Genomic DNA, 26,721 nt, shown 5'->3' on the forward strand with positions numbered 1-26,721 from the left:
GATCCAACCGGTCAGTCCTAGAGGAGATCAGCCCTGACTGCTAAGGTCAGATCCTGAAGAGGAAACTCAAAGACTTTGGCCACCTGATGAGAAGGAAGGACTCATTGAAGAAGAGCCTCATGCTGGGAACGATGGAGGGCAAAAGGAGAAGGGGACGGCAGAGAAGGAGGTGGCTGGATGGAGACGTTGAAGCAGTCGGCATGAGCTTCAATGGACTCCAGAGAATGGGAGAGGACAGAAAGGCCTGGAGTTCTCCATGGGGTTCTGATGGGTCAGACATGACTTCGCAACTAACAACAACTATTATTATGTATATGTAAAATGACCCAGACAGCACACTGTTTACTAAACACTTATATATGTTAAAGAAAAATGTATAAATATTTTTTTTTAAAGAAACCTGATTTGTGTGGGCATCCCTATTCCTGAATTAGGAAATTGGTTTTTTTTTTCTTAGGAATCATTTTGGAATAATATTGCACTATAGTGTCTGTTTCCTTTCTGTTTTAGGACATCCATAAGGACCAACCATATTATGACATTCCAGATGCCCCGTATAGAATTACTGTCCCTGATACCTATGAAGCTAGAGAGGTAAAAAGGACGCTAATTTTGGACATGTTTGACTGGGTTCGTCCATTGTCTTAAGCATGGGTGAAATGCTACCTGTTCGGGCCGATTTCGCCTGAACCGGTAGTAAAATATGCTGTAAAAAGTAAAAAATAAAAAATAAAAATTCCAAGGATCAGCTGTGCAACAATCAGCTGTGCCTGATTGCCTGTGAGGTTCCTTCTTGTTGCAGGAGACATGAAGTCCAGCTGCTTTTACATTGTGCGTGAGTCAGTCGTGCAGCCACCCGGTCACATGGCCGCCAAGCTACGCCCACACGTTCATATGGCCGCCAGGCCACGCCCACCGAACCGGCAGGGAAAATTTTTGAATTTCACCACTGGTCTTCAGCCATGGTTTGCTTCATTAAAATAAAGAGAATTCCTTAGGTTATGCTAAGCCGTAGCCTTTCTTTTATAGACCACAGGGGCAGGGTGTTGAGAAGAATTTGGTCTTCCTTGAAATTTTCTGTCTCCTATTAATTCCATTCTACGTACAGAGATAAACTTTGGAAATCCAGTTCTCTGTTGCACACACAATATCTGGGCTGAAGAACTCTGGATGGCCACTAGGGGGCAGAGAAACCTAACCCATTGCTATCATCTAAATATCAGCTGGATTTTTTGCAATCTAGTGATATGGTGTTTAAAGGAAGGAAGGAATAGCAATAGCACTTAGACTTATATACTGCTTCACAGTGCTTTCCAGCCCTCTCTAAGCGGTTTACAGAGTCAGCCTCTTGCCCCCAACAATCTAGGTCCTCATTTTACCCCGCTTGGAAGGATGGAAGGCTGAGTCAACCTTGAGCCGGTCAAGATCGAACTCCTGGCAGTGGGCAGAGTCAGACTGCAATGCTGCATTCTTACCACTGTGCACCATGGATGGATAGATGGGTGGGTGGATGGATGGAAGGAGGGAAGAAGGGAAGGAAGGAAGGAAGGAAGGAAGGAAGGAAGGAAGGAAGGAAGGAAGGAAGGAAGGAATAGCAATAGCAATAGCACTTAGACTTATATACCAGCCCTCTCTAAGTGGTTTATAGAGTCCGCCTCTTGCCCCCAACCATCTGCTCATTTTGCCCCCCTTGGAAGGATGGCAGGCTGGGTCAACTTTGTGCCAATCAGGATCAAACTCTTGGCAGTGGGCAGAGTCAGCTTGCCAAAGTGCATTCTAACCCCTGTGCCACCATGGTGGGAGACTGTTGAGTTCTAGTGCTGGGTGACTGGGCCAGACCCTTACTTTCAGCCCTGGAAAGAAGGGCAAACCAATTCTGAAAATGTTGCCCCCCCCCCAAAATTACACCCCCAGAAATCAGGATTGACTCGAAGGCGAAGTTAGAAGCTGAAGTAGTGGTTAAAGCACCAGGCTAGAAAACCGGGAGGTTGTGAATTCTAGTCGCACCTCAGGCACAAGAGCTAGCTGGGTGACCTTGGGCTGTCACTCTCTCAGCCCTCGGGAGAAAGAAACGATAAACCATTTTCAAAAAGTATATGCCAAGAGTCACAACTGACTCGAAAGCTGGATCAGGAGGATGAACTGTACCAGGCTGGAAACTGGAGGATGGTGTGAATTCTACTCCTGGTTTAGGTCCAAAGCCAGCTGGGTAAAGTTAGGGTCGGTCCCTCTCTCTCAAACCCCAAGAATAAATAACCTCTAAAAAAACGCCGTGGCTCAGTGGCTAAGATACTGAGCTTGTCGATCAGAAAGGTCGGCAGTTCAGTGGTTCGAATCCCTTCTGCCGCGTGATGGAGTGAGCTCCCGTGACTTGTCCCAGCTTTTGCCAACCTAGCAGTTCGAAAGCACGTAAAAAATGCAAGTAAAAAAATAGGGACCACATTTGGTGGGAAGGTAACAGCATTCCGTGTGTCTTCGGCGTTGAGTCATGCTGGCCACATGACCATAGAGACGTCTTCGGAGAGCGCTGGCTCTTCTGCTTTGAAACGGAGATGAGCACCGCCCCCTAGAGTCGGGAACGACCAGCACATATGTGCGAGGGGAAACTTTAACTTTACCTTTAAGGCAAATCTGGGTGAATTTGCCCCTTGAGTCGCCAAGTGACTCTCAAAAATGAAGGCGCATGTGTCTGGTGGAATATTTGCTTTATTATACCGCTGCAGTCAAGCACCTGCAATGCATCACCAGGTGACTTTACTCTCATTTCTTTCTCTAGAGCATTGTTAAAGATTTTGCCGCCCGATGCGGCATGATCCTCCAAGAAGCCATGAAATGGGCACCGTCAGTCACAAAATCTCACCTGCAGGTAAATCTTCCACATCCCTGTTCTCTCTCGGATTGCATTGTATCTTGGAAATCTGGGAATCCGGCCAGGGGAAATCTGCAGAGCAAAGCAACAACAACAACAACAACAACACACACACACACACGCATATGAAGTGATGAAGCTCCCACAACTTCCAAAGGCAACTTCGGTTCCATGGGTTGATTGTTCTCACTGTCAGAAAGTTCCTCCTTATTTCCAGGTTGAATCTCTCCTTGGTCAGTTTCCATCCATTATTCCTTGTCTGGTCTTCGGCTGCTTTGGAAAATATCTTTCCCCCCTCCTCTCTGTGGCAGCCCCTCAAATATTGGGAGACTGCTCTCCTGTCTCCCCTGGTCCTTCTCTTCACTGGACTAGCCAGGCCCAGTTCCTGCAACTGTTCATTGTACGTACATTGTCCAGGCCTTTGATCATCTTAGGTACATTCATCTTAGGTACATTCAGATTAACAGAGTTGGAAGGGACCTCGTAGGTCATCTAGTCCAACCCCACCCCCCCACCCATGCAGGAGACCCTACGCCATTTCTGAGAAGATGGCAGTGCAGTCTCTTCTTGAAAGCCTCCAGTGATGAAGCTCCCACAGCTTCCTAAGGCAACTTCTGTTCCGTTGGTTAGGTTAGGTTTAGGTTAGGTTTATTAGATTTATATGCCGCCCTTCTCCCAAGGACTCAGGACGGCGTACAACATTAAAAGAAACACATAATACAAAAGTTAAAAAAAAATTAAATGGAATATCCCAAACCAAATTAAAATTGCCAATGACATTTTTTTAAAAAAATTAAAATTAACAGTGCTCAATAATTTGTTTTGTTCAGGCCAGGCTGGCTTGCTGGTTGATTGTTCCCACTGTCAGGAAATTTCTCCTTCTTCAGTTTCCATCCATGGTTCCTTGTCTGGCTTTCAGGTGCTTTGGAAAATAGCTTGACCCCCTTCCTCTCTGTGTTACCCCCTCAAATATTGAAACACTGCTCTCATGTCTCCCCTGATCCTTCTCTTCACTAGACTAGAAATGCTCAGTTCCTGCAACTATTCTTCCTATGTTTTAGCCTCCAGTCCCCTAATCATCTTTGTTGCTCTTCTCTGCATTCTTTCCAGAGTCTCAACATATTTATTGTAGTGTGGTGACCAAAACTGGATGCAGTACTTTAGGGATAACTGCAGCTCTTAACTCCCCTTTTTTCCCCAGGAATATTTGAACAAACACCAGAACTGGGTGTCAGGCCTGTCACAGCACACAGGGCTGGCCATGGCAACCGAGAGCATTCTCCACTTCGCAGGCTACAACAGGCAGAACACCACACTAGGGGTAAGTTCTCTTCACTGTGGCCACTGTCCTGTTTTTCAACCCCCACTTCTGCAGGAGTGGCTTGTGCACAGCCCCTGTTTGTAGGTATACAGCTTGCTGTTTTCTTACAGACGTTTCATGACCCAATTTGGGAACATCATCAGTATTAGAAGGGAGGGAGGGAAGAGAAGAGAAGGACTGTGGGGGTGCTTGGTGCTCTCTGAGCTTAGCTGTTTTCTTGCAGATGTTTCATTACCCTGCTAGGGAACATCATCAGTGCTAGAAGGGAGTGGGGAGAGCAGGAGGAGGAAGAAGAAGGGGAGGAAGAGAAGGACTGGGGGGGGGGTGCTTGGTGCTCTCTGAGTTTGGTCATTTTCTTGCAGACGTCTCATAACCTAACTAGGTAACATTGTCAGTGCTAGAAGGGAGTGGAGCAGAGAGGGGAAGGGGGAGGAGGAGGAAGAAGAAGGGGAGGAAGAGAAGAGGAGGACTGTGGGGGTGGTTGGTGCTCTCTGAGCTTGGTTGTTTTCCTGAAGACGTTTCATTACCTAACTAGGTAACATTATCAGTGCAAGAGTATGTGGGGTTTGCTTGCTGTTTTTATATAGTGGCTTACCTTGCCAGGGTTGGTGGATTTGTGCTTCTTTCCTGGGTAGGTAGAAAGAGTTTTGGTAGGAAAAAAAAAACCCTAAATTTTTCCTTGGTGGGAGAAAGCCATACCCAGTAGCCCTGATGATGTGACCTAGTTTGGTCATGAAACGTCTTAAAGAAAACCACCAAGCTCGGAGAGAAGTCTACAAAATGATACCCAATAGGCAAAATCTGAGCTTCCACGTCTTCAATCGTTTTCTTAGCCATTCTGCCCTTCTCTTTCATCAAAAGGGCGGGGTAACGATGCGGGGGGGGGGAGGGACCAGGATTTAGTTTATAAATCCAAAGTACCTGTTGTGGCCCGTCAGCGGTCAGCAGAGCTAGCAGCAGATATGGAGAGTTGGGGAGGAAGATGGGCCAGTCCTGGAGTTTGGGGAAGGCTCTGATGAGGGCTCTGTGTCGGAGGCAGAGAGATGGGGCCAGGGCCATCTGACAGTTTTCAGCTGCCTTCAGAGTCAGACATCAGTGAGGCAGAAGAACAGCTGGAGCCTGTTCCCAGTGTGCGCATGCGCAGAGCTGCCAGATGAAGGGAACAGCTAAAGAACGGGTCGACTTGGGAGTAAGGCCACAGGTGGACGTTGAATGGCCCCTCCCAGCGGAAATAAAAGAGGAGCGGAAGGGGAGTGGAGTTTGCAGGAGACCATTAGTTCACTTAATTGGTTCGTGACTCTCCGAGACTCCTTGCCAAGTTCTGCAGATAATCGGCCTGGCAGCTCTCCAAGCCAGATAAGGTCTGTAACTGTAAATCCTCCCTTGAAGGACTTGGCTGGATGTGAATGAGCAGAATTCACAGTCAATTCATAAAAGGGTTTTTTTGTCGGGACCAGGAGTTTGCTTCAGGCTCTTGGGAAACCTGTGTCAGAACAGTCCCATCCGTTTCTGGTTTCCCATAAAAGCATTCCAAGTTCTCCCTCTGTTCTCAAAACTGAGAAATACGACATGGTGTGTTGTTTGCAGGCCACTCAATTAACCGAAAGGCCCACCTGCGTGAAGAAAGATTACTCCAACTTCATGGCTTCCCTGAACCTGCGCAATCGCTACGCTGGAGAAGTGAGTAGAAGAGCCCTCAAGTTCCCCCCATCATCTATCTCTATCCTGTCTGTCTGTCTGTCTATCATCTATCATTATCTATCATCTATTTATCTATCATCTATCATTATCTGTCAATCATCTATCATCATCTTTTTTTATTAAAAAAATTTAATTTTTAATTTAAAACAAATACAAATACATGCTATAGAAAGTGTATCAGTTGGTTACAAATAGACTTTTGCGCATCTCTTCCACAGTCAACAAACATAATTCATGTTAACTCGAACATTTTAACTCAAATATTCATACATGTCACCATCATCATATATCCATTTTCATTTGACTATAATTGGTATTAAAAATAATAATAATAATAATTTTTGTTTCTTAAACAATACATGCCCACACCAGTGGGAAAATAAAAAATAAAAAATAAAAACAAAGAAGACAAAAAGAACAAAAAACAAGGCAGGGAAATAAAAAAAGAAAAAGAAAAGAAAAACCAAAAAAAAAAAAAAAACCCCACACAGGTATATATTATTAAAAAAGTATATCAGCTGGTTATAACATGTTTTGGTGCATCTCTTCCATTAATTCATATTAATTCAAATATCTTAACTCAAATGTTTACCATATTGACATCATTATACCTCCACTTTTAGTTGACTACAGTTATTTAAACATCCTTCATCCTTAACTATGCCAAAGATTTAATCCATAACCACATGCTGACATTTCATTTACTTGTTTGTAGAATCCTCTATTAACATCAAATCCTCATATCCTGTTTTAGCTGAACATCCATAATATTTAATACCAAAAATTCCATCTTCCATGCAGTATAGTTTATTATCATTCTCCCTTCTTTATGTAATTATATCGTATATCGTAACATTTTCCCCATATTAGTTAACATTTAACTGTATATATTTTATTTTATTTTTTAATAGTGATAATTATTGTGATTAATAACCTTTGTATATGGTTCAAAAATATTTCCAACCTTCCCTTCTCATATCCAATTATTATTTATCATATCAACTCCACATTATATACATTACTATCAATATCAATTATTATTCAACTATGTCTATTACAAATAAGAGTAATTAGATTTAGCTAATTTTAAATTGTATTCTTCCATCTATCAGCCTATGTCTCTCCAATAACAAAACCTCCTTAGTCCTATTGCCATTCGTGGAACAGATTTACCAAATGTTTTTATAAGCAAGTCCAAACAGGAATATCTTCGCACCTTTTTTCTCAGGATGCCTCTGATGTAATAATAACGTTGTCCCAGGTTTGTTGCACTTTTCAATTTGTCTTTAATTCTCAAGCGTGGTATCAAAAATTCTGCAAATGATGTTTCATAAAGTATAGGTTCTTTAATGCTTCTCATTCCTCCTGCGCTCTGTCTTTTAAAATAAATCTTCTGTATGGCTGCCCCCCTTTCAAGCATTGCATCTCTTTCTCCCTCCGAAGTAAACCAGATGCCTGGCGTGTCAGCAAGTTGAGAAACTTCATTTCTGACATTCTTCATTTGTATTTCAGGAACATTCAAACATTCAACGTTCTCACTTTTTTCTTCATATTTTAATGTTAAATAGTCCAGCTTTTTTTCAAATCTTTCATATGTGTCAAACAACTTTTGAAATGCAGAGAAAATCATTTGAAACGAATCATTTGAAGCAGGTATAAACGCCATGTTGTGACGCAGCTAGAAGCTCTAAGATATTTGCAAGTAAGAGACACGCTGGGAGCTGTGCGATCTTATCTGATCTTAGACCAACACAGCCGAGCAATAAAAGTGTCAGATCGTAAGAAGCCAAATTGTAGTAAATTAGTTTACAGCCCACTTAAGAAGAGTCAGAGGGAATGTTGGAGTAATCTTTAAAACATTTAAGAAATAGGGTAACCACCGGCCATAAATCCATAAAAAAAAAACAATTCGCCGCTAGATTCTTCTGTTCTTTGGTTTCAATTAGCTTAAATTTTAATGCGGACCGTATCTCTTTGAGTAATAAAATCAGCTTACCAGTTGAAATCACTTCCACCATTTTTAGGGGCAACCTGCAGTTTCGGTTAGCTTACAGCTAATCCAGAAGGAGCTGGCAAAAGGGGTTAAATTCCAAGCCCCCCAGAGACTTGCGAACGTCTCTGAGGTCACTGGATCTCCCCTAACCTTTCACTGTCTCTCCGGGACAGCTAGGGTCTGAAACGACCTGTCCAATTCCTTCGGAATAGGGGAATTTCAGGAATAGCCTGAAACTCCGTCTTCTCACTGCTAAGCCCCGCCTTCTTCATCTATCATCATTATCTATATATCCATTATCTACTATCTATCTCTGTCTGTCTGTCTATCATCTATCATCTATCAATCATCTATCATCTATCAATCATCTATTTATCTATATCATCTATCATTATCTGTCAAACATCTATCATCATTATCTATATATCTATTATCTACTATCTATCTCTAGTCTGTCTGTCTGTCTGTCTATCATCTATCATTATCTATCATCTATCATCTGTCAATTATCTATCATGATTATCTATTATCTACTATCTATATCCTGCCTGTCTGTCTATCATCTATCATTATCTATCTATCTATCTATCTATCTATCATCTATCTATCTATCTATCTATCTATCTATCTATCTATCTATCTATCTATCTATCTATCTATCTATCATCTATCATCTATCATTATCTGTCAAACATATATCATCATTATCTATATATCTATTATCTACTATCTATCTCTAGTTTGTCTGTCTACTACAATATCTATTGGGGTGCTGCAGTTGTTTTGAGAGTCCATTAAATTATATTACACACACGCACGCACGCACACTGAATGTAATTTGATGGAATCTCAAAACAACTACAGCATCCCTTGAATTGACCAAATCCCCATCAGTCAATGGCAAAAGGCATCTTAGAACAAGCTCACATCCTGCGATGATACCTTTCACCCCATCCGACGTCTACATCCGCCTATGGAAAGGACTCAACAGGGGATATAAAAAATTCCAACTCCAGCCTAAAACATCTGGCCGGCGAGGACTGGAATAATAAAAGACTGAATTTAAATAAATCAATCAATAAATGACTTTCCCCGACTTTTCCAAACAGGTTGCCGGGATGATTCACTACTGCCACGCCACCGGACGGACCTCGGACCTGAATAAACTCATGGTCAAGCAACTCAGCAACGCCCTGGAAGCTGGCCAAGCAGAGAACTATACCCAGGCGATGTTTAAGATGACCGCTTTGTTGATAAGCAGCAGAGGTAATCACCAAAAACATCTTACATGTTTATATAGGTCTGTGATGAAGAATCTATGGTATGTGTGCTCAGCGCCCTCTCTGTGAGCATCCACGCCATCACCAGCTGCTCTTCTGGTTTCCAGCACGCACACGTGCGCCAGCCAGCTGGTCTTTGCAGGCGCCAGAAAACGGCCCAAAGGCACCCAGCTGACTTTCATGGCTAAGGCAGCACTAGAACTCACCTAGTGATTGGCCCAAAGTCAGCCACCTAGGTTTCATGGCTAAGGCAGGACTAGAACTCACCATTTCCTAATGATTGGCCCAAAATCATCCAGCTAGCTTTCATGACTAAGGCAGGACTAGAACTCACTGTCTCCTGGTGATTGGCCCAAAATCATCCAGCTGGCTTTCACGGCTAAAGCAGGACTAGAATTCACTGTCTCCTAGTGATTGGCCCAAAGTCACCCAGCTGGCTTTCATGGCTAAGGCAGGACTAGAACTCACCGTCTCCTAGTGATTGGCCCAAAGTCAGCTACCTAGATTTCATGGCTAAAGCAGGACTAGAACTCACCGTCTCCTAGTGATTGGCCTAAAGTCATTCACCTAGATTTCATGGCTAAGGCAGGACTAGAACTCACCGTCTCCTGGTGATTGGCCTAAAGTCATTCAGCTAGCTTTCATGGCTAAGGCAGAACTAGAATTCACCATCTCCTAGCGATGATGTAAGATCATTCAGCTGGCTTTCATGGCTAAATAACACGGACTCTTTTTTTGCCCCCCTAGAAGCTGCTGAGAGTTATTTACAATATGATAAAGATAACGTTGAAAATATGACATCTTTTTTTTTTTTAAACAACAACAAAACAAAACATCTTTGTAAATTTTTCAGACACCGATTCCCAGCTCTTACATCACCTCTGTTGGGGACCTCTGCGCATGTTCAACGAACTGGTCATGCAGACTGCCCTTGCTTGCTGGGAGTGGCTGCTGGCCGCCAAGAACGGCATAGAAGTCCCGGTAAGTTATGAGTTAATTTAGGATCAATTTTCTCTGAAATGGTGTTTCTGCAAGAAGCAATGCGTTTAGCAAACAGTTCCCCCAAATTTAGTGGCGCTTGGTTTGTTGCGTTTACATCATGGAATGATTTTCGCTCTGCTTCTCTCCTTACCCCGTGTCTTATGTTTATATTTCTACATATTGAGGTGGGTTTATTTGTATCCCAGCCTTTATTATTTTTAACAAATGACTCAAGGCAGCAAAAATGCCTAGTACTTCATCTTCCTGTTTCCCTGAAAATAAGACCTCCCTGGATAATAAGCCCAGTCGGGCTTTTGAGCGCATGCGCTAAAATAAGCTCCTCCCCCCAAAATAAGCCCTTCCTGAAAATATTGCAGCACAGCAGCAGCCATGAGATGACCATGCTCACCGCCTCCTGCATCTCAAAAATAATAAGGCCTCCCCGAAAATAAAACCAAGCACTTATTTCGGGGGGGGGGGTGTTTTCAAAAAAAAATAAGACCCTGTCTTATTTTTGAAGAAAACATGGTATTTCCCCCACAACAACAACACTGTGAGGTGGATTTGGCTGAAAGAGGGAGACTGCCCCAAAGTCAATCTATCAGTTTTATGTCTAAGGAGGAACTAGAACTCACTGTCTCCTGGTGATTGTCCTAAAAATCACCCTGTTGGGTTTCATGCCTAAGGCGGGACTACAACTCAGTCTCCTAGAGATTAGCCAAAAGTCACATAGCTAGTTTTTATGCCTAAGGTGGAACTAGAACTCACAATCTCCTAGTGATTGTCTCAAAGTCACCCATCCAGCTTTCATGCCTAAAACAGAACTAGAACTCACAATCTCCTAGTGATTGTCTCAACGTCACCAATCAGATTTCATGTCTAAGGCGGAACTAGAACTCACAATCTCCTAATGATTGTCTCAAAGTCACCCATCCAGCTTTCATGCCTAAGGTTGGACTAGAACTCACCACCTCCCGGTTTCTAGTCCGGTACTTTAACCACTAGACCAAACTGTCTCTTTTAAGTGTATTTATAATAAACTTTATAAAGTCTGCTGCACCCAAAAACAGTCATGATTTTGCTTCCCTTAGTTCATGAGAGAAATGGCTGGGGCCTGGCAAATGACGGTGGAGCAGAAATGTGGCCTCTTCTCCACCGAGCAGAAAGAAGCCGATCCTTTAGCCGCCTCCGAAGAAAGCCAGCCGAAACCGTGTCCGCCGGAGGTCACCCCACATTACATCTGGATCGAAGCAAGTATCCTTCCCCCCCCTCCCTTTAAGAAGCCAGGTTTATTTATTTCTTTTATTTAGTTTGTCAAACACATACAAGATTAACACCTATAAGTATGAACATGGACATGAACAAGGGAAATGAGTACAAATAAATGGGGACGTTAGGACAAGGGACGGAAGGCACGCTGGTGCGCTTATTCTCGCCCCCTTTACGGACTTCTTAGGAATGGGGTGAGGTCCACGGTAGACAGTTTAAGGTTGAAGCTACGGGGAGGGTTTGAGGATGTAACAATGGAGTCAGGTAGAGCATTCCAGGCGTTGACCACTCTGTGGCTGAAGTCGTATTTTCCGCCATCCAGTTTGGAGCAGTTTACCTTGAGTTTGTATCTATTGTTTGCCCGTACATCATTGTGCTTGAAGCTGAAGTAGTCGGTGACAGGTAGGATGTTGTAGCAGACAATTTTGTGTATTGTGCTTAGGTCAGATCTTAATTGGCGTAGTTCCAGGTTGTCCAAGCCTAAAATTTCGATCCTGGTGGCATAAGGGATTCTATTGTGAGAGAGGAGTGAAGGATTCTTCTCATGAAATACTTCTGGATAGGTTTTCTTTTGCTGTTTTGTACAGCAGGGGTAGATAAGAAGACGTAGGTAAGAGAGACTGTATGGCCATCATAAACCAAAAGGGGAGAATATTTATTTATCTATTCATTTATTTATTTCCTGCCTGTATTATTTTTACAAATAACTCAAGCAGGGCGAACATATTCAATACACCTTTCTCCTTCCCCCCCCTCCCACAACAATCCTGTGAGGTGGGTTAGGGTGAGAGAGAGGGATTGGCCCAAAGATATCCAGCTGGCTTTCTTGATTAAGGTGGAACTAGAACTCACCTTCTCCTGATGATTGTCCTAGTGTCACCAAGCCGCTTTCATGCTGAAGACAGGACTAGAACTCAGAGCCTCCTGGTGATTGGCCCAAAGTCAGCCAGCCAGCTTTCATGCCCAAGGCAGGACTAGAACTCACAGTCTCCTGGTGATTGGCCCAAAGTCACCCAGTCCGCTTTCATGGCTAAAACAAGACTAGAACTCACAGTCTCTTGGTGATTGACCCAAAGTCACCCAGCTGGCTTTCATGCCCAAGGCAGGACTAGAACTCACAGTCTCTGGGTGATTGGCCCAAAGTCACCCAGCTGGCTTTCATGCCCAAGGCAGGACTAGAACTCACAGTCTCCTGGTGATTGGTCCAAAGTCACCCAGCTGGCTTTCATGCCCAAGGCAGGACTAGAACTCACAGTCTCCTGGTGATTAGCCCAAAGTCACCCAGCTGGCTTTCATGGCTAAGGTGGGACTAGAACTAACAGTCTCCTGGTGATTGGTCCAAAGTCACCCAGCTGGGTTTCATGGCTAAGGTGGGACTAGAACTCACAGTCTCCTGGTGATTAGCCCAAAGTCACCCAGCTGGGTTTCATGGCTAGGGTGGGACTAGAACTCACAGTCTCCTGGTGATTAGCCCAAAGTCACCCAGCTGGGTTTCATGGCTAGGGTGGGACTAGAACTCACAGTCTCCTGGTGATTAGCCCAAAGTCACCCAGCTGGGTTTCATGGCTAAGGTGGGACTAGAACTCACAGTCTCCTGGTGATTGGCCCAAAGTCACCCAGCTGGCTTTCGTGGCTGAGGTGGGACTAGAACTAACAGTCTCCTGGTGATTAGCCCAAAGTCACCCAGCTGGGTTTCATGGCTAGGGTGGGACTAGAACTCACAGCCTCCTGGTGATTGGCCCAAAGTCACTCACTCAGCATTCATGCCCAAGGCAGGACTAGAACTCACAGTCTCCTGTGATTGGCCCAAAGTCACTCAGCCAACTTTCACGGCTAAGGTGGCACTAGAACTCATCATCTCCTGCTTTCTAAAGAACCATTAGACCAAACTGGATTAATAGCTATTGAGGAAACTCACCTCCATAGATAACTCTCATTCTCTTTTGAGTTGGCCATGACTATCTTGCAGGAAATCAGCTTGTGGCCAACCTTGGCTCGTTGGACAGACAGATGTCTAATTTTTGGTTCCATCTCTGCAGTTCTTGGTGCAGAGGTTTGAAATCGCCAAGTACTGCAGTTCGGATCAAGTGGAGATTTTTGCCAGCTTGCTCCAGAGGTCCCTGTCTTTGAACATCGGTGGATCGAAGGGGAGCATGAATCGCCACGTGGCAGCCCTCGGACCCCGTTTTAAGTAAGTGACACACACACACACAGACACACACACACAGAGGGGAGAGCAGGCACAAAGAATATGAGCCACGGTGGCACAGTGGTTAGAGTGCAGTACTGCAGGTTACTTCTGCTGCCTGCCGCCTGCAGTTTGGCAATTTGAATCCCACCAGGCTCAAGGTTGACTCAGCCTCTCCTCCTTCCGAGGCGGGTAAAATGAGGACCCAGATGGCTGGGGGGCCAGAGGCTGACTCTGTAAACCGCTTAGAGAGGGCTGTAAAAGCCCTGTGAAGCGGTATATAAGTCTTAAGTGCTATTGTTATTGCTATTGATATAGTCTTCCATCCTTCCAAGGTTGATAAAATGAGGAACCAAATTGTTGGCGGTCGAGAGGCTGACTCTGTAAACTGCTTAGAGTGGGCTATAAAAGCCTTGTGAAGCGGTCTATAAGTCTTAAGTGCTATTGTTATTGCTATTGATATAGTCTTCCATCCTTCCAAGGTTGATAAAATGAGGACCCAGATTGTTGGCGGTCGAGAGGCTGACTCTGTAAACTGCTTAGAGTGGGCTATAAAAGCCTTGTGAAGCGGTCTATAAGTCTTAAGGGCTTTGGCTATTACATTGCACAGATCTTTTCCTGTTTAACCCTTTTGAGGATCCTGCCTAAAGATTCTAATGGGATTCTTTTGGGCTCTTGTAGACTCTTAACCCTGGGACTGTCTCTGCTGCATGCCGATGTCATCGCAAACGCAACGATTCGTAACGTCTTGAGAGAGAAGATCTATTCCACGGCTTTTGATTACTTCAGGTATTCGCCCTCCTCCTCCTCCTCCTTCCCCTTCTCCTTCCTTCTACTACTCTTCTCCTCTTCTTTCTCCTTCTCCTCTTCCTCCTTCTCCTCTTCTTCTCCCCATCCTCCTCTTCCCCTTCTTCTCCTCCTTCCCCTTCTTCCCCTCCTTTCTCCTTCTCCTCTTTCTCATCCTCCTTCTCCTTCCTTCTCCTTCTCTTCCCCTCATCCTCTTCCCCTTCTTCTCCCCCTCTCCCTCCTCCCCCTCCTCCTTCTCCTTCCTTCTACTACTCTTCTCCTTCTCTTCTTTCTCCTTCTTCTCTTCCTCCTTCTCTTCTTCTCCCACTCCTCCTCCTCCTCCTATTATTTCTTCTCCTCTTTCTCCCCCTCCTCCTCTTCCCCTTCTCCTCCTCCTCCCCTTCCCCCTCCTCCTCCTACTCTTTCTCCTCCTCCTCCTTTTTCTCCTCCTCCCCCTACTTGTCTTCCCCTTCTCCTCTTCCTCCTTCTCCCCTCCTCCTTCCCCTTCTTCTTCCCCCTCCTTTCTCCTTCTCTTCTTTCTCATCCTCCTTCCCCTTCTTCTTCCCCCTCCTTTCTCCTTCTCTTCTTTCTCATCCTCCTTCTCCTCTTTCTCTTCCTCCTTCTCCTTCCTCCTCCCCCTCCCCCTCCTTCCTTCTTTCTCCTTCTCTTCCTCCTTCTCTTCTTCTCCTACTCTTTCTTCTCCCCCTACTCCTCTTCCCCTTCTTCTCCTCTTCCTCCTTCTCCTCCTCCTTCCCCTTCTTCTCCCCATCCTTCTCCTCCTCTTCCTCTTCTTCTTCCCTCTCCTTTCTGCTTCTCTTCTTTATCCTCCTTATTTCTCCTCCTCCTCCTCCTTCCTTCTACTACTTCCCTTCCCCCACTCCTCCTCCTCTTCCCCTTCTCCCCCCCTCCTCCCTCCTCCTCCACAGTGGGAAAAAGTGAAATGAAAGTTGAAAGGGAAGTCACGCTCTATTCTGATTGATTGATTGATTGATTGATTGATTGACAACCTAACAAAAATGCAAGGGCCCTACCAACAATCGTGAAGCACTAAAAGGCCATCCCAAATAGTAACAGCTCCCTTGATTGCAAATCTTCTGTTGACATCAGAGATCAGATGAGGAAGGAGCAGGGGAGCCCCAAAGCGGGTTCACACAACACCCAAAAGTGTGGATGAGCTGTGACGGGTGCATTTTCTTGCCCAAATGCCTCTCCAATCCTCATGTTGTTTGCCCTCTGTTGCAGCTCCACCCCCAAGTGTCCAACTCAAGGAGAGAAGAGGCTGCGTGAGGACATCATCATCCTCATCAAGTTTTGGACTGCAATGTTCTCCGACAAGAAATACTTAACCGCCAACCAGCTTGTGCCTCCAGGTATGTGTTTCATAGGTTATGGCGCTGTGTTTCCCGGAAAATAAGACCTACTCAGAAAGTAAATCCTAGCTTGATTTTTACACGTGCACCCAGTATAAGCCTTACCCCCCTCCCCTCCGACAAAATAAGCATTTAAGCTCTAATTAAGACCTTGCCCACTCCAGGGAGCACGGGTAAAAATTAAGCTAGAGTGGTGGATGAGGGTGGCGTGGAGCTGACGTGCTACTTACCTTCGGATAGTTGCAGCCAAGCCTCACAACACCTCGGCCCATTTCTTCTGCAGCCAACAAGGCTTTCCTGAAGGCTCTGGATCGGATTCTTTCCTTCCTTCCTTCCTTCCTTCCTACCTTCCTTTCTTCCTCCTTTCCTTCGTTCCTTCTTTCCTTCCTTCCTTCCTTCATCCTTCCTTCTTTACTTCCTTCCTTCTTTACTTCCTCCCTTCCTTCATCCTTCCTTTATCCTTCCTTCATCCTTCCGTCCATCATCCATCCTTCCTTCCTTCCATCCATCCATCCATCCATCCATCATCCTTCCTTCTTTACTTCCTTCCTTCATCCTTCCTTCTTTACTTCCTTCATCCTTCCATCCATCCATCATCCATCCTTCCTTCCTTCCTTTCATCCATCCATCCATCCATCCATCCATCATCCTTCCTTCTTTACTTCCTTCCTTCATCCTTCCTTCTTTACTTCCTTCATCCTTCCATCCATCATCCATCCATCCTTCCTTCCTTCCATCCATCCATCCATCCATCCATCCATCCATCCATCCATCCAGAGGTTGGTATTCAGCAGGTTCTGAGTAGTTCAGAGAACCAGAAAATACCACCTCTGACTGGCCCCACCCCCATCTATTCTCTGCCTCCCGAGTCCCAGCTGATCTGGAGGGAATGGAGATTTTACAGTGTCCTTCCCCTGCCACGCCCACCAAACCACACCTGCCATTCCATACCCACCAAGCTACGCCCACAGACCCGGTAGTAAAAACATTTGAATCCCACCCCTGCATCCCTCCATCCATCCATGGTGCACAGTGGTTAGAATGCAGTATTGCAAACTAACTCTGCCCAGGAGTTCGATCCTGACTGGCTCGAGGTTGACTCAGCCTTCCATCCTTCCGAGGCCAGTAAAACGAGGACCCAGATAATTGGCGACAGTGTGCCGACTGTGTAAACTGCTTAGAGAGGACTGCCAAGCACTGTGAAGTGGTATATAAGTTTTAAGTGCTTCTGCTGTTGCTATTGATTGTCTGGCTTGGTGCCAACCGGATGCTTCTTTAAAACCTTTAGATAACCAAGACACCCGGAGCAATCTTGACATCACTGTGGGCTCCCGACAGCAAGCTACCCAGGGATGGATCAACACTTATCCTTTATCCAGCGGCATGTCGACCATCTCCAAAAAATCAGGTGCGTCTTGCTTTATCTTACCGGGTTTCCACGAAAATAAGACAGGGTCTTATTTTCTTTTGACCCCCGAAATAAGTGCTTATTTCGGGGAGGACTTATTATTTTTGAGGTGCTGGAGGTGGCGAGCGTGGTCACCTCATGGCTGCTGCTCTGTTGCAATATTTTCAGGGAGGGTTTCTTTTGAGGGGAGGGCTTATTTTAGCGCATGTGCTCAAAAGCCCGATTGGGTTTATTATTCGGGGAGGTCTTATTTTCAGGGAAATTAAACTCCTGTTTCATCACCCTGTTTAATCCTCACAACAACTGGGGCAGTCAGATTTTTTGTCTGTTACGACCTTTGCAGCGTCCACACAATCGAAATTCAGATGCTTGGCCACCGACTCATACTTACGACTGCTGCTGTGTCCCATAGTCACATCACCCCTTCTGCAACCTTCTAACGAGCCAAGCCAACGGGGGAGCTGTTCTGACCCAGGCTTCCCCAGCAGCACAAAGCCGAGTCCTCGTCCCGATAAACTCCTTTTATTTAATTTACAGTGAATTTCTCTCCAGGAAAGTCTTTCCTCTCTCAAAGTCTTCCAAGATAGTTCACAATTACCGACCTTTATCAGGCTTGGAGAGTGGCCAGAGCGATAGCTTTCAGATGCCGCAATACTTGGCAAGAATGCAGGAATGAACTAATTATCTCCTGCAAACTCCATTCCCCTTTTGTTCCCTTTTTATTCCCTATGGGAGGGGCCATTCACCATCCACCTATGGCCTTACTCCCAAATCGACCTTAGCTGTTGTTCCTTAGCTGTTGCCTTTGTCTGGCAACTCTGCACATGCACACACTGGGAACAGGCTCCAGCTGTTCTTCTGCCTCACTGATGTCTGACTGTGAAGGCAGCTGATAACTGGCATACGGCCCTGGCCCCCTCTCTGCTTTCCCCAGACTTCAGGACTGGCCCATGTTCCTTCCCAACCTCCTCACTGCCAGATTCACTTAACAACCAGGTGACTGACTTATCAATTGTGGTGATTCACTTAACAAAAGTGGCAAGAAAAGTCGTAAAGTGGGGCAAAACTCCCTTAATAAATGTCTCCTTCACAATAGAGACTTTGGGCTCGGCTGTGGTTGTAAATCGAGGACAATCTATAGATTTCACAAATAAATAAATTAAGGCTATTGTGTTGACTTTCGAAGGCATGTCGAAGAAGACGAATCGAGGCACTCAGCTCCACAAATACTACATGAAAAGGAGAACTCTGCTCCTCTCACTTCTGGTAAGTCTCTTCTCCTAAACCCAGCACAGACCCAGTCCTATGTAAGTGGGAAAGCCTCGATTTTACAGACTACAGATAGTCCTCGACTTACGGAAGTTTAATTAACAACCGTTCAAAGTCACAACGGCACTATCTTTTTTTCCCACTTCTGAAACCATGAAAATGATTTGGGCACATCTCTCACATCGCCAGAAATAGAGTGTGACTCAAGACCCCCTTGAACTTTGATAAGTCAAAACATGTCTTCTGCCCCAAATCCCCTCCCTCCTTCCCTTCCTCCCTCCCTCCCTTCCTTCCTTCCTTCCTTCCTCCCTCCTCCTTCTTCCTTCCTTCCTTCCTTCCTTCCCTCCTCCTTTCTTTTCTTCCCTCCTTCCTTCCTGCCTTCCTTTCTTCCTTCCTCCCCCCTCTCTCCCTGCCTTCCTTTTTCCTTCCTTCCTTCCATCCTTCCTTCCTCTTTCTTTCTTCCCTCCTTCTCTCCTTTCTTTCCTTCCCTCCTTCCTTCCTGCCTTCCTTTCCTTCTTCCATACTCTTTTTTCTTTCCTTCCTTCCTTCCTCCCTCACTCCCTTTTTCCTTCCTTCCTTTCTTCCTCTTTCCTTTTTCCCTCCTTCCCTTCTCCTTTCTTTCCCTCCCTCCATCCTGCCTTCCTTTCCTTCTTCCGTCCCCTTTCTTCCTTCATTTCTTCCTTCCTTCCCTCCCTCTTTCCCTCCCTCTTGTATTCTTCCTTCCCCTTTCTTCCTTCCTTCCCCTCTTTTTTCTTTCTTTCTTTCTCCCTCCCTCTTTCTTTCTTCCTTCCTTCCTTCCCTCCCTTCTTCCTTCCCTCCTCCTTCCTTCCCTCCCTCCCTCCTTCTTTCTTTCCATCTGTCCTGGCCAATGTTTGTTTGTTTGTTTTATCGAAGTAATTCCAGTACAACTACTTAAAATGCCCAGCACTTACTTACTTAACTTTCATTTTCTTTCTTTCATTTTCTTTCTTTTGTTTTCTTTCTTCCTTTCTTTCTTTCAAAGGCTACGGAGATTGAGCGCCTCATCACTTGGTATAATCCTCTTTCGTCTCCGGAGCTGGAGCTGGACCAGACGGGTGAAAACAGCGTTGCCAACTGGCGCTCCAAATACGTCAGCCTGAGTGAGAAGCAATGGAAGGATAACGTGAACCTGGCTTGGAGTATCTCCCCTTACCTGGCGGTGCAGCTTCCCACCAGGTGAGTCCCTTGCCCTGCGTTACAAAATCAGTAAACTTTGGATCCAGGCGGCCCTCGATGTGCAACCACAACTGAGCCCAAAACATCAGTTTTTGCTAAGCAAGACTGTTATTAAGTGAGTTTGCGAAACAATTTGTCAAGGAAATCCCTGCAGCTGTTACGTGAGGAACACTGTTGTTAAGTGAATCTGGCTTCCCCACTGACTTTGCTGGCCAGAAGGTCGCAAAAGGGAATCCCATGACCCCTTGCAACTGTCATAAATCCGAGTCCTTTGCTAAGGGACTGAATCTTGATCAAGCAATCATGGGGAAGCTGCGATAGTCAGGAAAATGATTGTAAGTCACCTTGTTGTAACTTGGAAGGGGCACTAAAGGATCAGTTCTAAGTTGAGCACTGCCTCAAATGGTCATAAGTGGAGGGCGACCAGTTTATCTCCTGTTGGTTCCTTAGATTTAAAAACACAGAAGCCATTGGGATGGAGGTCACCCGTCTGGTTCGCTTGGACCCTGGAGCCGTCAGTGACGTGCCGGAAGCCATCAAGGTAGGCCTTTGAAAATGATGCAAATTTTCATCAGGAAAAGAATCAAAAATTGGCTGGAGGCAATAACAGAGGTTAAAATAGAATGGAAACCTGAAGGTTTTTTTTAATTAGGAATAATGTCTGCGAAATACAAAAAAGAAATCCAGTATTTAATACTACATATAATTACGGCGGCAGGGATTGTCTTTGCCCAGAAATGGAAAAACAAATTAACTCCAAGCGAAGATGAAATAATAAGAAAGGTTGTGGAAATCCGTGCTGAAATTGACAAACTAACTAAAGAAATCCAGGGAAAAGAAGAATCAGAATTCTACCAGATATGGGATAAATGGTATAGGTGGATGGAGGAAAGGAGCATGAATCAATGAAGGAATATAACAAAACTCAAAAAATAATAGTTATGAGTCAAATAAGAGGGTTAAGAATGGTGAAATCCAAATGAAATACAACAGAAGGGGAAGTAATATAAGAGGAGCGGTATCGATTGATAATTGCTATTAGAAAGAACAGGAAGCTCCTGTTCATATTGTATTGTGTAAATGTGGTGTACGTCTAGGTTTTGTGTGTGTGTATTTTACATGTTTGTTAATAAAAAATAAAAAAATAATAATAAAAAAAAGAAGAAGATGATGATCCAAATTTTCATCAGAACTCTGGCCAGAACATGGTCGGTTTGATTTGGCCTCAGTTAACCACAGTGGGTGGAGCCACCCATTCATCCATTCTGGGCGACTGAATGGAGCTGAGTATTTACTGGTCGGATGAGCTTCCCGTCACCAATACGGAGTTTCATTCAGCAGATATAATCTCATTGTGCCCAAAGAGAGAAAGATTTGCCTCTACTTAGGATTGAACTCCCAGCCTCCTGATTGAGAGGCAAGAGCTCCACCTCTAGGTCCCACAACACTCAGCCATAGAAACTAATCATCCTTTGGGGGTGGAAGCTGGGCAACTGAATGGAGCTGAATATTTACTGGCCGGATGCGCCTCCCGTCACCAATATGGAGTTTTGTTCGGCAGATACATTCTCATTGTGCCCAGAGAGAGAAAGATCTGGCCTCTACCTGGGATCGAACTCACAGACCTCCTGATTGTGAGGCGTGAGCTCCACTTCTAGGCCAACGCACCACTCGGGTGGAGCCACCCATTGCAGTTTGTAAATCAGAATCTGTGGCCTATAAGATACCTGGATGGATGAACAAGAAACCACACCTTTTATTCAGTGTGGGAACCTAGCTATCATGGAAAATGTCCCCCCCCCTTTTTTTTGTCTATTGCTATTGGGGTTCATGTGTGGGTATGTGGTTCTCCCCCCTTTTGCTTTTCAGTATCTTGTTACTTGGCACACCATCGATGCTGACGCTCCAGAGCTCAGCCACATCCTGTGCTGGACCCCCACCGACCCACCGACGGGCCTCTCCTATTTCTCCAGCATGTACCCTCCTCATCCTTTGACAGCTCAATACGGGGTAAAAGTGCTGCGATCTTTCCCTCCGGTAAGTAAGACGTTTGCTGGAAAAGATCATAGAATGTCTTTGTGCTGAAGTACTGTAGATGCCGGGCTCCTAAATGACCCCCTCTGCCTTTTTCCCAACTTCACTTTGGAATGGCATGGCATGGCATGGCAGCCAGGGGTGAAATCCAGCAGGTTCTGACAGGTTCTGGAGAACCGGTAGCGGAAATTTCAAGTAGTTCAGAGAACCGGTAGCGGAAATTTCAAGTAGTTCGGCGAACTGGTAGCGGCAATTTCAAGTAGTTCAGAGAACCGGTAGCAGAAATTTTGAGTAGTATGGAGAACCGGTAGCGGAAATTTTGAGTAGTTCAGAGAACTGGTAGCGGAAATTTTGAGTAGTTCGGCGAACCGGTAGTGGAAATTTCAAGTTGTTCAGAGAACTGGTAGCAGAAATTTTGAATAGTTTGGAGAACCAGTAGCGGAAATTTTGAGTAGTATGGAGAACCGATAGTGGACATTTTGAGTAGTTTGGAGAACTAGTAGCGGAAATTTTAAGTAGTTTGGAGAACCGGTAGCAAACATTTTGACTAGTTCGGAGAAGTAGTAGTAGAAATTTTGAGTAGTTCGGAGAACCAGGAGCAGAAATTTCGAGTAGTTCGGAGAACTAGTAGTGGAAATTTCAAGTAGTTCAGAGAACTAGTAGCAGAAATTTTGAGTAGTTCAGAGAACCGGCAAATGTCACCTCTGTCTGGCCCTAGAGTGGGGTGGGAATGGGGATTTTGGAATATCTTTCTCCCAGGAGTGGGGAGAGAGTGGAGATTTTTACAAACTTTCAAACTTTAATGGTATTTGTATGCCGCCCACTCCCTAGGGACTCTGGGCGGCTCACAGCAAATAAAACAACAAATAAAAACATTAAAACATTTAAAATTACAAAATTAAAATCAACACAGCATCCATTTCAGTCATACAGTCATAGCTGGCTGGAGAATTCTGGGAGTTGAAGTCCATAAGTCTTAAAGTTGCCAAGTTTGGGGACCTCTGGTATAAGGTCACTCCTGCTTAAGTAGGGAGTTGGACTAGAAGACCTCCAAGGCCCCTTTCAGTTCCATTCTGATTGATTGATTAATTGATTGATTGAAAATGTGGATGCTTAGCAACCAGCATGTAATTTTTAAAAATGCACCCCTTCCCTGTTGATGATGGGAGGAGATGCTCTTGAAGGCAGAATGTCGGTACTTTGACAAAAAGAAATCCTAACTTCTTTTTCCTTCTTCCCCTTCTCTCCACCCCCAGGATGCTATTCTATTCTACATTCCGCAGATTGTGCAGGCCCTTAGATATGACAAGGTAAGGGCTGATAAAGACTGCAATGGATGGATGAATGGATGGGTGGGTGGGTGGGAGAACTTGAGACGAGAGGAAAATTATATTCAGATGGAGATCTAAGTAAAGATGATAGAGATCTAGAGAGGTAAATGATAGGTAAGTGGGTGGGTGGGGGGATAGAGAAAGAGAAAATAAAAAAAAGGAAAGAAAGAAATAAAAAAGAAAGAAAGGATGATAATGTAGACAGAATTGCAGAAAAGATAGGTGATTCATGTTTCCCAAGAGTCATAAATAATAGATATATCAGAGACAGAGAGATGGAAGGAGGGAAGGATATGGATAGATAGATAGATAATGAGAGTCGTAAGTAGAGATAGAGGTATGAATGTAGATGGATGGATGGATGGATGGATGGATTTAGATAAGAGAAAAATTATATTCAGATGGATGTCTAGTTCTAGGTAAAGATGATGGAGATCTAGATAGGTAAATGATAGGTAGGTGGGTGGGTAGGGGGATAGATAGAGAAAGAGAAAATAGAAGGGAAGGAAAGAAAGAAAGAAAAAGAAAGAAAGAAAGAAAGAAAGGATGATAATGTAGACAGAATTTCAGAAAAGAAAGATGATACACATTGCACAAGAATCATAAATAATAGATATATGAGAGAGAGAGAGAGAGAGAGAGAGAGAGAGAGAAAGGGAGAAAGCGAGGGAGGGAGGGAGGGAGGGATATGGATGAGTAGATAGATACTGAGAATCATAAGTAGAGATAGAGGTATGAATGTGGATGGATGGATGGATGGAGGATGGATGGATGGATGGATGGATGGATGGATGGATGGATGGATGGGAGAACTTTAGACTAGAGGAAAATTATATTCAGATGGCTATCTAGATCTAGGTAAAGATGATAGAGATCTAGAGAGGTAAATGATAGGTAAGTGGGTGGGTGGGTGGATGGATAGATAGAGAAAGAGAAAAATAGAGAGAAAGAAAGAAAGGATAATGTCGACAGAATTGCAGAAAAGAAAGATGATACACATTGCACAAGAGTCATAAATAATAGATATATGAGAGAGAGAGAGAGAGAGAGAGAGAGAGAGATGGAGGGAGGGATATGGATAGGTAGATAGATACTGGAGTCATAAGTAGAGATAGAGGTATGAATGTAGATGGGTGGATGGGAGAACTTTAGACGAGAGGAAAATTATATTCAGATGGCTATCTAGATCTAGGTAAAGATGATAGAGATCTAGAGAAGTAAATGATAGGTAAGTGGGTGGGTGGGTGCATGGATAGATAGAGAAAGAGAAAATAGAGAGAGAGAAAGAAAGAAAAAGAAAGAAAGAAAGAAAGGATGATAATGTAGACAGAATTGCAGAAAAGATAGATGATACACATTGCACAAGAGTCATAAATAATAGATATATGAGAGACAGAGAAAGAGAAATGGAGGGAGGGATATGGATGGGTAGATAGATACTGAGAGTGATAAGTAGAGATAGACAGAGACAGGTATGAATGTAGACGGATGGATGGACAGAGAAGTAGACAGATGGATAGATTATTCATTGTTTCTATGATGCTTGGATAAACTGGAGAGTTCAATAAATCACTAATACAAGTCACCAAGAATCAAGGAAGACGTCCCATGGTTGGGATTTAAAGGGGGGGGGGGACTGTTCTATTGGGGCACTTGGGCTTCTCTGTCTCAACCCATTCCTGGTCGGAGCTATGTTTAGATGAAGACCCACCCTGTTGTATTTTCTCAGATGGGTTACGTCAGGGAGTACATCCTCTGGGCAGCTTCCAAGTCCCAGCTGCTGGCTCACCAGTTCATTTGGAATATGAAGACCAACATCTACCTGGATGAAGAGGCACACCAGAAAGACCGTGAGTAGACCAAGTTTGGAGATGTTGCACTACCCTCCTCCTCTTCCTCCTCTCCATAAAGCCCACTCCCTTCTAGCACTGATGATGCTACCTAGTTGAGCCATGAAATGTCTGCCAGAAAATCCAAGTTCAGAGACCATTGACCCCACAGTCTTCCTCCTCTTCCTGCTCCTCCTCCTCCTCTTCCTGCTCCTCTTCTTCCTCTTCCTCCTCTTCCACTCCATAAAGCACTCTCCCTTCTAGCACTGATGATGCTACTTAGCTGAGCCACGAAATGTCTGCCAGAAAATGCAAGTTCAGAGACCACCGTCCCCATAGTCCTCCTCCTTTTCCTGCTCCTCCTCTTCCTGCTCCTCCTCCTCTTCCTGCTCCTCCTCCTCTTCCTGCTCCTCTTCTTCCTCTTCCTCCTCTTCCTCCTCCTCTTTCTCCTCTTCCACGCCATAAAGCCCTCTCCCTTCTAGCACTGATGATGCTACATAGCTGAGCCATGAAATGTCTGCCAGAAAATCCAAATTCAGAGACCACTGACCCCACAGTCTTCCTCCTCCTCTTCCTGCTCCTCTTCTTCCTCCTCCTCCTCTTCCTCCTCCTCCTCTTCCTCCTCTTAGTAATAGCAATAGCAGTTAGACTTATATACCACTTCATAGGGCTTTCAGCCCTCTCTAAGCGGCTTACAGAGTCAGCATATTGCCCCCACAGTGTGGGTCCTCATTTCACCCACCTTGGAAGGATGGAAGGCTGAGTCAACCTTGAGCCGGTGAGATTAGAACCACTGAACTGCAGATAACAGTCAGCTGAAGTGGCCTGCAGTACTGCACCCTAACCACTGCGCCACCTCGGCTCTTACACTCCATAAAGCCCTCTTCCCTCTAGCACTGATGATGCTACCTAGCTGAACCATGAAATGTCCATCAGAAAACCCTCAAGCTCAGAGAGCACCAAGGACCCCACAAATTTCACCCTCCTGCTTCCTCTTTTCTGTAGCTGACATTGGGGAACTGCTGGAGCAGCTCGTCGAGGAAATAACCGGCTCGTTGTCTGGCCCAGCAAAGGAGTTTTACCAACGGGAATTTGACTTCTTCAACAAAATCACCAACGTTTCCGCCATCATCAAGTGAGTAGAAAGGCCGAGGCATAGAAAAACCTGATTCTTTCCTTGCGTTGAAAGGGACCTAATGAGCGGTGTGGTGGCATAGAGGTAGAGCTCTCGCCTCAGAATCAGGAGGCTGTGAGTTCGACCCCAGGTAGAGGCAGATATTTCCCTCTCTGGCCACAATGAGATTATATCTGCTGAACAAAACTCTGCCCTGGTGACAGGGAAGGGCATCCGGTCAGTAAACACAGCTCCATTCAGTTGCCTCCATCCCGCAAAGGATTACGGGGTCTTTAAAAGAAGAGATTGAAATGGACTTTATAAACAAAACCCAACTTGCCTCACGGGTCAGAATTCATGATTCAAATGCCCCCAATATGTGTGTTTTTTCTCCCCCCACCCATAGGCCTTATCCCAAAGGCGAAGAGCGAAAAAAGGCTTGTTTGAACGCTTTATCTGAAGTGAAAGTGCAACCCGGTAAGAAATTAATGCTTACAGGGAGTCCAAAATTTTTGTTTCTAAGGGAGACAGTCAGCCTATTGTCCCCAAAAATCTGGGTCCTCGTTTTACCAACCTCGGAAAGACGGAAGGCTGAGTCAACCTTGAGCCAGTCAGGATCGAACTCCTGGATGTGGGGCAGAGTCAGCCTGCAATACTGCACTCTAACCATGGGAGGGAGGGAGGAAGGAAGCTAGCAATACCTCTTAGACATATACCCCTTTACAGCCCTCTCTCAGCACTTTATAGAGTCAGCCTCTTGCCCCCAACAATCTGGGTCCTC

The 26,721-nt window shown here is 44.9% G+C and overlaps 1 protein-coding gene across 2 annotated transcripts in view; it reads left to right on the forward strand.

Moving 5' to 3' along the window:
* The window catches only part of PI4KA (phosphatidylinositol 4-kinase alpha), a 101,708-nt gene that overhangs the window by 60,091 nt on the left and 14,896 nt on the right, over positions 1-26,721 (forward strand). For both annotated transcript variants that reach the window (XM_087705713.1, XM_087705714.1), the window contains exons 27-45: positions 511-594; positions 2,777-2,866; positions 4,071-4,190; positions 5,778-5,870; positions 8,994-9,150; positions 10,018-10,145; positions 11,237-11,395; positions 13,454-13,605; positions 14,284-14,391; positions 15,631-15,758; positions 17,047-17,166; positions 18,353-18,432; positions 19,439-19,632; positions 20,083-20,173; positions 21,502-21,669; positions 22,923-22,976; positions 24,727-24,847; positions 25,832-25,961; positions 26,347-26,417. In XM_087705713.1, the coding sequence (XP_087561839.1) occupies positions 511-594; positions 2,777-2,866; positions 4,071-4,190; positions 5,778-5,870; positions 8,994-9,150; positions 10,018-10,145; positions 11,237-11,395; positions 13,454-13,605; positions 14,284-14,391; positions 15,631-15,758; positions 17,047-17,166; positions 18,353-18,432; positions 19,439-19,632; positions 20,083-20,173; positions 21,502-21,669; positions 22,923-22,976; positions 24,727-24,847; positions 25,832-25,961; positions 26,347-26,417 (2,248 nt within the window). The remainder of the gene's footprint in view (positions 1-510; positions 595-2,776; positions 2,867-4,070; positions 4,191-5,777; positions 5,871-8,993; positions 9,151-10,017; positions 10,146-11,236; positions 11,396-13,453; positions 13,606-14,283; positions 14,392-15,630; positions 15,759-17,046; positions 17,167-18,352; positions 18,433-19,438; positions 19,633-20,082; positions 20,174-21,501; positions 21,670-22,922; positions 22,977-24,726; positions 24,848-25,831; positions 25,962-26,346; positions 26,418-26,721) is intronic.

This window comes from Thamnophis sirtalis, unplaced genomic scaffold (genome assembly GCF_051295495.1).
Source record: "Thamnophis sirtalis isolate CommonGarterSnake01/CBP01778 unplaced genomic scaffold, rThaSir2_p1.2 scaffold_2, whole genome shotgun sequence".
NCBI classification, from domain to species: domain Eukaryota; kingdom Metazoa; phylum Chordata; class Lepidosauria; order Squamata; family Natricidae; genus Thamnophis; species Thamnophis sirtalis.